Here is an 11,838-nt window from a genome sequence, read left to right as displayed (position 1 = left end):
ATATTGGTTATAGATAAGAATTATATATTGATCAGTGAATTTTTTTTAACTCAATCAATCTGGAAACATTAACTCAGAGATGTCTGTACATTGTTTCACTACAATTGGTCACCGTTAAACGTGACATGCAAACATAGCCACAGCGTTGAACATTACTGTATGTGATTGTAAAATATAAAATGGTTCAATGAATTCATCAGCCTATAATATTATGTTTCGTTATGAGCAGCGACATTTCCATTTTATAAATTGCTCAAATGTCCTAGAGATTTACGATAATTACCCCGGAACTGTAATACCCATATCAATATCCTATTATCGTTTTCTCTTTTTTTCATTAAATATAAATTTTCAAATTCCCGTTACAAGTTCATTTGTGATCGCGATACTCAATCAAAAATGTAAGTTCTTTGCAAAATAAACTTCCCTTATACACATTTCTTCGCACATTCTTTCATCGCAAAATGTTTTAGAGAAACTTGGCTGATCCTACATTTAGCAAGCAAACTCTAGAATTGTAAACACGAATAAAAACATTTTCCATGGCGATGTACTGTATCGTATTTTGTTTAAACATTTTAGATAAATGATGCATACATTGATAAAAAAAATATTGTTTATCTGCATAAGACATATGATAAAGTTCAGATAGTAAATTATCTAATCGATGAAAAGTCTTATCTTTAAACACTGAACGCTTACGAACTTTTTTAAAAAGAATTTAGAAAGTAATTTGGTTTTTATAACGCATGGAAAATCACACTGTGACGCGAAAATTTAAACACTTATATACATGTATATGTTTTTGTTATAATCTTCAACAATCCGTTACAATGGTCTAAGCAATTTCGGCTACTAAAAAGCAATTTTGCAGTTGGTTAATAAGAATGCAATGGATATCCAACAGATTTTAATAATATTGACAATCACAGCATGCATCAATAAATAATTTAAAAGACAGTTTCTTTTTTTTCATTATGCGGGGAATCCGGCGAATCTTGACCACAATCATCTCCGGTACAGCATGAATTTATAAAAACATTTTCTTTGCTGTTCTCTGCTATTTCTTCTGATGATTTTTCGGGAATGCCGAAACGTAATATTTTGCAATCTATAACAGGAACAAATAGATCCGGATCAGCTTCTGATACCTTGTTAAATCCTAAAATAGGAGGACATGAGTTAAACACGGAGCATACTTTTAGTATTGGTAGCGCGTTGCACAAAAGTTGTAATCTCCTTAGAGCAGGGATGACGAATTATTGACCCACGGGTCACGATTGATGACGAATCCGGCTTCAATTCAATCTACCTATAAAAGCTACTATAATATACTGATATGCTTCTGTTTACGTTCACGACATAACAAGAAAATTGATCTGTTCATTGTTTGCAACTTGTCGTGTAACCGCAGTTTCATTTCGGATGTTCTCAAACAAGAGCGGTCGCAGAATATTATTTCATTTTTATTTATTCCTTTTTTTTTTGGGGGGGGGGGGGGGGGGGGCATTGATTATATTTTTTATTTTTTTACTATTTATTCGAATCGAATCCACGAGAAAATCCCCAGAGAAGGAGTGCATGCGAGTGATCATAGTGTCAAAATCGAAATTTTTCGTAGCAGATGCAAGTCTGTTCTCAACGCCGAGCATGTTATTTGGACATATTCTAGAGCAAACAAACAAATTTTGTGCAAAACGTTCTAAATTCCTGAAACTTTTTCAAGTTTCAAGTGTAAACAAAACTAAATAAATTTAATACAATTCATAGAAATAATTGGGAAATTTATGGCTTCTTTTTGGGGGGAATCACCCACTGTGTTCCAGCTAAACGATCAAGATAATATATTTAAAAGTGCTGGGAGCCTCTGACATGAGAATTTCTATCCTAATTAGTAGTTGTGAATAATTATGTTTTCCACGAAGATTCATTTTTAAACATTTGTTTATTTGTCCATGGCGAACGCCTGGAAAGGTGAGATTTTCTCGACAAAGTTAGCCTAACATTTCTAGTTAACAATAATCAGAATTTTGTACATAAGGCAATGCATGTAATTCTATCCAACAGAACAGAATTTTATCAAACAGAAATTCTGACCTGTAAACAGTGAGACGATATGCCCGACGATAATAGAAACGAAGAATGCAAATGTTCCATATAAAAACGGCGACATCGAATACAGGGTATATTGTAAAACAGATCTAAAATGAATGAGAACTATCTTCATTATTTTGAAAGAATAGTCACTAAGAGCTGTTTGAATATGATATGTGCGTTGAAAGTTTTGAATATAAATGAATTAAAATATATATTTCAATCTTCCACATTTTTTAATAAATGATAAGTGTGGATTTTTCCTGACAGAAAAGGTATAACTGATGCAGGAGGGAAAATACACAACTAGAAAGAATGCAGAAACATAAGTCAACAAAAATGAATGTGTTGTTTCAGTGACTACTCTCATACTGTCTGAATATTCGGGGGCAGAACTGATAACAAATATATGAATACCCATATTCCTCAGATATCGTAGACATAGGTTCGAGTGCAGTGGTATCTTCGGATGATTCAGTAGATAAAGTAGTTGTGACATTATGTAAAGAACTTGTCACAGTGCAATTGTTAGTGGACACGGGTAGAGACTCAGTTGTAGCTGGGTAGGTTGCTTGATTGATCGAAGCCAGAGCGACCCAACTTCCACAGACAATGCCACTTATCATTCCTGACAACGCTCCCTAGACGACAATAATTAATAAAGATTTATTGTGGTATGTAGAACTTTTTAGTAGTCTTGGCATTTAGACATGGGTGACTCGATGAACCACAAATGCACGTCTCTTCTGCTTTTTTTAAAGCAGGCCCCCTGTAAGGCAGGCAAGTTTCGAGTAATGATAATTTGCTAGAAAACATACGTACCCAACTGTTAATCCAAGGCATGAACATGCCCATGGTGAAAACGCTCAGAATTGGTGCTGCGACAGCCCCGGTTATCATGTTGATTTGGATAATGTTTGAGGACAAAAGCGAAACGGAGTACGCTATTCCCATAACCACTCCTCCAAATATTACAGCTGTACCCAAAACACATTAGTAGACGCTGTTTGGTTAGTTTCACGTAACGTATAAATTTCGAAAGTGTAAAATAAAAAAAATTATTGCAGAATAGCAAAGATAATCGTTCAAACTAACCTATCAATCAAGCACTAGCTAGGACATTAAAAACCATCATACCTAAATTATGTCAATCTCATGATATCATTGCGTAAATATTGTCTGTTGTTATTGAACTGCATTATTGTTGTTATAAACTGTGTATATTTTGGATTACGATGCATACGTATAACTAAAATGACTTACTCATTACTTTGGAGAAAACCATTTTTCTTGTTGTCGACATCGCTGGAAAACATGGAATGACAAAATCTTCCAGCGCCAATGCTGATAGAGAGTTGACTCCCGATGATATTGTGCTGCAATAAGACACATTTATTGAGTATCATTTGAAACAAAAATCTATAAGAATAACAAAACCTTATTGCTATTTTTCCAATCACGAAGAATACATATGCAATTCACATGTAACTCAGGCCAAACACCGTAATTGGTTGTTACCGCAATACAATTTCGCACAAACCAGAAATATTTAAAACCCGTAGAACAAAAACAAAACCCTTTTAGATTTTGGGCTCTCAAGTTTTAAATAGGTTGCAAAATACAAACATTCTAAATACGATATGTAATATATTGGTGTTTTTGAAACCATAATTATCAAAAATTTTGTGTTTGAATTCACCTCAGCGTTCCACAAAATGCAGCCGACGCAAACATTCCAGCCATGCCAGGCAAATCTCGAAATATTTCCAGGGCTAACCTAGGCATTGCCTGATCATTTTTCTCAATCGCACCAGATAAAAGTGGATCGCATCCTTCATAATAAGCATACATAATTAAACCATTTGCAATGGAGAGAAGGACCATAATTGTGCCAGGAATCCATTGTAACAATGCAGCTCTTAATAGAATGAACAGAATGAGAATGAAATTATCCAATATTGACGATGCATAGAAAACACGGAGTGTGAAATCCTGCGTGTTGTATTGTGTTTCCTAATTTAAAAGCTTTTCAGATGCGATTTTTATATGAGTTGAATGCGCTTCATAAATAGGATGCGGTTGAAGCGATAAATTTTAACAATTTATTGGGCATGTAAATGTAATCAGTTAGCAAATACTGTACTTTATGTTCTATACTCACGTTCAATTAGTAAGCATCTTTGAACTAGTAAAATGATAGCATATCTCGAAATGTTTCCGAAAAAAGTACTTACTACAATTCCTAATATATACTTACATTCTAGATGATCGAACTGAATTACATGACATATATCTCTGTGTTGTGACTTGACTACAACAACTCAAATAACAAGAACTGAGTCCCAATGCACCTCCAATCGTCCACACGGTACTTCGAACTCTGGGATCAATGTCTAGTCTAGAGTCAACAATGCGCAAAAATGGAAATTATTATTTTTTTTATATGCAAGCATTCCGAATTTAATTTGATAATTTATTGTAGAAATTGCGTGCTAGACAAATTTATGTGAGCAACTTTTACTTGAACAAATTATTTCTATCTCCACGGTCTGCGGCATCTATTATTGGTCCGAAGCCTCCATACATTATTATTGCCTGAATGAAAATTGCAAGCATTCCTGCAATCATGATAACACCTTGCAGAACATCCGTCCATATCACTGCCTTCATTCCTCCCTGTAACCATAAAGATAATGACAATCAAAACGTGCAATGACAAATAGGGCCGCCATCAAAATAAGTACAGTTAATCTCCTTTATGCTATACAATATTACATTTTAAGCCAAATTTGATTATTTTTCATTGTTCGACTTTTTTTTATTCTTTTGCAACCTGAATAGATGTAAATATATCGACGTGATATCATTTTGGTGATGTCTAATTTCATTAGTTTTTCAATATTTTTCATTTCATTGTGCGTAAATTTGTAATTTTATCAGTTTGATTGTTCGAAAATCAACGTACGATGCTGGTGTAAAATGTGCAGAGGATACTTGTCAATGCAATTGTCCAGTTCAGCTCAAGAGGTGTCACTGCGCTCAACGCAAGAGAAGGAAGATATACAGTTATTCCCAGGTAAAATGTCTGAAAATACATTTCAGGTTACATTTCATTCAAGTTTATATCACATTTATGACATAGTAATGTTAGTTGCTGTTGATTCATGTAATTACGTGTATACCACTTTTATTCGCGAATCAGTGTTATCGGAATCACCTGGTAATTGCCCGTCTACCATAATATATATTTGAATTTCATCGTTTTTTTCGTTCTTTACGCAGTAAATCGAACTGATTGATTTTTGAAGTTTTTTCTAATTATACCTTGAAATAGCTTACCAATTCTAGCATCGCCATTGTGGAAGCAAATGATCGTATTCTAGAATGAAAGCGTCGACCCAAATACTGTTGAAATGTGAAATATTGAAAGTTAAAAATAATCATATTGAATCATTTTCTCCTCTAAAATTTTGCTCAAAACGATTTCACAAACACCCGAATACAAGTCCTGATGTTATTGTTATTATACGAAACACTTTGATGTAAATCAAATTCGAAATGGCGTAAAATAGTATGAATGAGTAATGTTTCGATGAAAATACCGTGAGAAATTCTGATTTGAGAAAATATAGAGGCCTGGTTTATATTGTGAAAGCTAATACGGCGAATTTCGACGTATAATATCAGCATATTGGGTATAGATTGGCACAAAAATTCCAACTCGTTAAACTTGAAACGAATATAAAAATTGTTGTCATCAAAATGCAAAGCTAACCTCGTATACGCTTTTTATACGAAGCCGATGATACAATGGAATGTAATATATTGAAGCAGCAATAAATCCTATGAGGTTTGCAACCACGGTCCATGCATATACCGTACCATAGAGATATACTTCGACTGGATTGCCGATGACAGTAAGCGCTGATATGTATGACACTGATAATGACATTGCAACAATAATCTGAAATCAAAAAGGTTTGAAGCTTGCCTCAATCGTTGGAAAATATATAAAAAGCGTCTCGAAACATTGATGAGCATGAACTCAGTACTGTATTTAATCATCACGTAATATTTCGGAAAATGAAAGAGGAAGTCAAGATTCGTCTCGAGTAAATGGCATTTCCATACTAGTTTCTAAAATAATTGCATTTACACCAAACTGCTAAGTCATATCGTATTATGTTTAAATGAGTGCACGGTTACCGGGGACACATTTCTGCGTCCAAAATAATAGTTTTCCGTTGTTTGAACTTTCCTGTCCTTGTAAGCGAAGTACACGCCAATCGAAGCAGAGACAAACAGTATTCCTGGAACAATTAGGGACATGATATTATTTGAAATGATATCCTTACTCGTTTCATATAATAGGGAGTTAGCATTTAATGCACGTCCATAGTTTAAATATACAGTAGCAGATTTTGATACTTAATTTTCACTTGCAAAATTCTAATTTTCAATTGCCAATAAAAAAATTCAAAGCTCACCTCCAAATATTACAAAGTCAACAGGAAGGAAATATGAATTTGCTGACTCCATTCCTTATGGCTAATTCTTGCTCTAATAATTTACGTTAGGGATAATATATATAAACATTTTCACAAAATCAAAATTTTGAATCGAAGTCATTCAAAAACATAATAGCGGCATATACCAGGAACAACGTCAAATTGAACAGCAATCAAACAGTTCGTAATCAACCCTTTTTTTCATTTGTGAAATTGAATATCTCATTTGTCAATATACCAATACGTTTGTCAGTTACCACATGTCATATGCATTAAAGAAGGCCAAGTCCTTTACCACCACAACTTGATCAAAAACTCATTTTATTTTATCAGTTGATAATACAAGAACCATATTTAAATAAAAACTCCCCCCGGTGACCTAAACAAACCTAATTGAGCTACAGCTTTTGAGCAGTGACAATCACTAGGACATGCATTTTTCCATTCATTTCTATTGATTCTCAGAATCTATTTCCCTAAACGATATGATATGGATACCTTCACCCTCGTCTTTTTATCCGTCTGAAAGCACGAGGCAGACAGACGGTCTATTATTCTCTTTTATGAATGATGTAGGATTGCCATGTTACTATAAAACTACCTAATATGCTCTTTCATATAGCCGATACATATAAATACAACATATTATATGCGGTAACTTTCTGATTTTGCTATAAATTGAAAATGGATAATCGCTCTGGTAGTTGCACCCTTTTGCAAGGCTATTGCTTAGGATAATTATCTAATTATTTAAATTCAGTATCATTCAGAGCAGGCCACCACTCAATATAATAGTGAGGTGCCAAAATATACAACGCTGCCTTATCCTAAGAGATGATCAACTGCGTACTGACATCCGTTTGTCAATGGATTATTAGTTCTGGCATAATCAAACTAGCTACGAACTAAACAATGTCGACATTTATTGCATTATCCGTTATTCTATTGTCAGCTTCTGTCCAACTCAATTAACTCGTATTCGAACATTTATTGTCGATAAAGTCGTAGTGCTCAACAAAAACTCAGCTACTTTTGTTGAAAACCGGTGCAAGGATTCCCCTACTCAATTCTCGGCGACCATTCAGCTATGATTGCACGCGAGCCATGCGGCCGAGGGAGATGACGCCACCTGAACCGCGCGTCTCGGCTGCCACTCGAGACTCGACCCTTCAGCATGCAACAGTTCAAGTCAGAACGTCAGCGGGATTACACGTGTTCAGAAATATTTGTGATTTATTGCTCTCCTCTTCCTTGTCTTTTTTTGTCGAGATCATGGCTCCAGAAACAATTGGTGATAACGGGAGTAACGGAGAAATCCCCACAAAAATTTGTATTTTTTTTATGTTTAATTCAATTTGATTATGTATATGTGCCCGGAGTAAATGTTTATTTAAGTTTTATTAATCATACAGTTCTTAGTCGTGAGCAAGGGCGCAGGCAGGATTTCCAAAAGGGTAGGGGGCGATTACGTGCTAAAGTTACTAGTTAGTGCTTGTCTCACAATTACTTGCTTATACCACAAAGCTTGTCTTGTCTTTCATTTCGAACATTGAATAGAGCCGACTTTTCAGCGTATAAGAATTTTCCTGTCGAGTAAAATATTCATAACATCTACGAGAATTTCGAAATGTCTTTCTGTATCAATTTAATTGTGTTCAACGTAACTCGCGGCTGCGTCGACTTACGACGAAATAAAAGCATTTTTACTCCAAAATACCACGGCAATCTGCAAACATAGAAATGCGAGAAAAACTGCCACAAAATATTTAGTTCTGATAGGTATCTTTGCGATCTTGCGGATCCCTCATTGCCGTTGAAAAATCTCAAACTCTGCTATATAATCTCAGAAAGTACGATTTAATTTAGTCAATAAAAACATGTGTCATATTAAAAAGCCGATTTTAGAACGAATTTGCTGATTTTTCATTTTTTGGGCAAAGTAATCAATTCATACGGGGACATTAAAATGTCTTTCTTTATTATTTTAAATGTTTTCAGTTCTACCAGCAATTGTTTCGAATAAAAAGCATTATTGCTGTGAAATACTAAGATAATCTGGGGACATGAAATGTGAGGTAAAGTGCCGATAATATGTTTATATAATAACTTGGTTTCACAGTTCCGTGCAAGAACAAAAAGTAATTACCATCGTCCTCGTGGCACAAGACATATATATATATGTTAAGTAAAATATTTGATTCAGGGGATTAAACACTAACGTGAACGTGTTTAGGATTAAATAACACGCCACGCTGATAAAAACAATTGACGATTTTAACAAAATGCAAACACGCGCGTTATTAGCGACTTTTTCATTCTTTCGAAAATGTTGGGGGTCGACCTCGAACTGACAACTTACTGTGCAAATCGAAACAAACGCACAGAGGCATGGTGGTAAAATTATTTCCACGGGGAATAGTCACGTCAGAGTCAAATGTTTAGTTGCATAACGTTCTATTGAAGTTCAATTGCATAATAAAATTTTTTGAATTATATAACTGAAGAGGATTTTGCACTTTCAAACACATTAGGCAGTTGAGTCTAAAATATGTGTATATGTATTTCAATATAAAATCAATTAAACGGCAGCAATGGATCATGTTTAATTTCAAATACGGCACGCGGGTTATCTTAAACGGGGACCCAAAATCTGATGTATCATCTGCAAATCTAAAACATTGTTGTGATGATTCTCTGTAGCTAAAATCATTGCGATAGCTCTTTTTGTGATCATACTTCACGAAATTTGATTACCTCAATTAGTATATTTGGAGAGAGCGCGGGAGAAAGTTTACCGAAAAAGCGCGGAATTATTTTTAAGTAGAACAATCGCTTTCAATTTTTAAGGTTTTAATGGGGTCATGAATGTTTTTTTTTAATCGTAAAAATATTCATAAATTAGATTTCGGAAAGAAATTTTCATGAGGAATTAGGAAATGTTCACGATATCGAATATTCTATGAGTAGACAGGCTTTCACAAACATTGCCAGTAAAAAGCAATACAAGTTACAAACTTTATGGTAATTTTAGGTAAACTTGATATTTAGATCCATAAGATCAATTTATTGTTCAATAAAATATGAGCATAGGATATAAAACGGGAATATTGCACCAAAACAAATAATCACGTGCACGGTTCTTTTCAACTTCAACATTTATATGTCCTCGGTGTATTTGTGTAATATATTCTTGTTGTAGTGACTCAGGAACAACAACTTTATTTGACTCGTACACAACACCATCATGTTTAATAAGTTCATCTCGAAATGGAAAATATTTTTGAACTTGGGTTGGCAATATTTTTACAGTATTAGGCCATCCATGCTTGATAATTTTAATCAGTTCTTGTCATGTTTGATCAGTCCTGGTTTTTTCAACTAATTCATGTGTACTTGGTGGGAAAAAAGAAACAATTGTCAGAATATCAAAATCATCATAGTCATGCTTAATATCAACAGGTTTATCATTTGAAACATATGCTCGGGACATTGTATCAGCAATGTACATTTCATTCTCTTTTTTTGTAAATGATTTCCAAATCATACTTTTGTAAACGTAGCACTATTTTTTGCAATCTGACTTGTTTCGACAATATAGATTCTAGGGGTTTATGATCAGATTCAATCAAAATCTTTTTACCATATATATATATATAATGATAAAAAATGTTCACAAGTAAAAACAACAACTAGAAGTTCTTTTTCAATTTGTGCATACCTTGTTTCAGTATCGGTTAATGCACGGGACACATAAGCAATTGGTACATTATCTTGTAAACAAGCAGCTCCCAACCCTTTCTGGGATGCATCACGTGTTAAAGTTACACTTTTGTTACAATCATAAAATTTCGAAATTGACATATTGGAAAGCATAATTTTAAGCATACTAAAATCATTACGTTTATTTTTGTTCCAATATCACTCAACATAATTTCTAAGCAATAAACATAAATTTATAGTATGTTCACTCAATTTCGGCAAAAATTTAGCAAGGTAAGTAATCATTTCAATAAAACGATGCAAAGAATGTTTATCAGTAGGCTCTGGCATATCACGAATAGCTTGAGTAATTTGAAGAGATGGTTTTAAACCATTCGAACCCAAATTACGACCACAATATTCAACTTCTTGTGTCATAAATTTACATTTGAACAAATTTAATTTCAAATTGACTCCTCTAGCTCTTTCAAGTATAAACAAAATACGATCAAATAATTCATTCTCAGTCGAGTCCCAAATTAGAATGTCATGAACAACAATACGACAGTGTAGCTTATCAAAAAGTTGATCTATAGCAGGGTCGTCCAACCCGTGGCCCACCGAAGGTTTCCGAGTGACACGCGCGGTATTATTCGCAGCCCGATGTTTTTCCCAAACTGAGCCACTATTGAAAAATTATTCCTCGTTCAAACGCTCGAGAGCTACCACTCAGCTATCAAAAGCTTTGTTAAGGGTCTCTTTGCGAGCGTTATTGCTGGAGAGAGATATTTGAATTTATTTTTATCGTCTGCCATGTATTTCTATCTGTTTTCCTGCCTTTTTCCTTTCATTGTTCTTATAATTTTGGTATGAGGGTTTTATTTGTTTTTTTTATTAACCCGTATTCAGTGTAGTGAAAACAAAAACATAACTACCATGTCAAGAGGCCCGCGCAATCATTCGGAAACTACATAGGCCATAAAAGTTTGACAACAATTATCTATACTAGCCTTCTGAAACACTTCTGGGCAAGACGAAATTCCAAATGACATACGCAAAAAACAAAATCTACCAACAGGTGAGATAAAAGTAGTTTTCAGTGAAGATTCATGATCAAGCTTAATCTGCCAAAAACCAGAAGATGCATCTAATATAGCAAAATATTTAGCATTGGGCATCGTGGCAACAATATCTTCAATATTTCTCATTGGATAATGCTCACGTAAAATATATGTATTCAACAAACTAGGATCTAAGCAAATTCGGATGGAACCAGATTTTTCTTTGTGACAACCATGCTTGACACCCATTCAGTTGTTTCGTCAACTGGTAAAATAATTTTATTGGCAACCATTCTATCTAACTCTTGTTTCACAAGTTTCTGCATTGCAACAGGAACTTTTCTGGGAGGTCTGATCACAGGCTGTGCATCGTAACGAAGTTTCATATGATAAAAAATAGGCAATTCAACTAGCTTACCATCAAATAGATCAGGAAACTTATTTTCAACATACTTTTGAAGGAACTCGGGCGAAAG

General features: G+C 34.3%; 1 protein-coding gene across 2 annotated transcripts; it reads right to left on the bottom strand.

Annotated features, from left to right (window-relative positions):
* Nucleotides 1-532: 532 nt before the first annotated feature.
* On the bottom strand, nucleotides 533-6,799 carry LOC120325870 (sodium-coupled monocarboxylate transporter 2-like). 2 transcript variants are annotated; one of them, XM_039392040.2, is made up of 13 exons: nucleotides 6,582-6,796; nucleotides 6,301-6,404; nucleotides 5,870-6,058; nucleotides 5,434-5,499; nucleotides 5,060-5,179; nucleotides 4,616-4,770; nucleotides 4,352-4,492; nucleotides 3,794-4,012; nucleotides 3,358-3,470; nucleotides 2,917-3,071; nucleotides 2,512-2,735; nucleotides 2,098-2,201; nucleotides 533-1,162 (listed from the first exon to the last, which is right to left on the bottom strand). In XM_039392040.2, the coding sequence occupies exons 1-13, from the start codon at nucleotides 6,631-6,633 to the stop codon at nucleotides 951-953; spliced, it is 1,854 nt and encodes a 617-aa protein (XP_039247974.2). In that variant the 5' UTR covers nucleotides 6,634-6,796; the 3' UTR covers nucleotides 533-950. The 2 variants fall into 2 exon arrangements, with proteins under 2 accessions (XP_039247974.2, XP_077967873.1); XM_078111747.1 differs by lacking the exon at nucleotides 3,794-4,012 and having other exon boundaries at nucleotides 6,582-6,799.
* Nucleotides 6,800-11,838: the final 5,039 nt, after the last annotated feature.

This window comes from Styela clava, chromosome 4, assembly GCF_964204865.1.
Source record: "Styela clava chromosome 4, kaStyClav1.hap1.2, whole genome shotgun sequence".
NCBI lineage: Eukaryota > Metazoa > Chordata > Ascidiacea > Stolidobranchia > Styelidae > Styela > Styela clava.
This window is presented reverse-complemented; position numbering and strand designations above follow the sequence as displayed.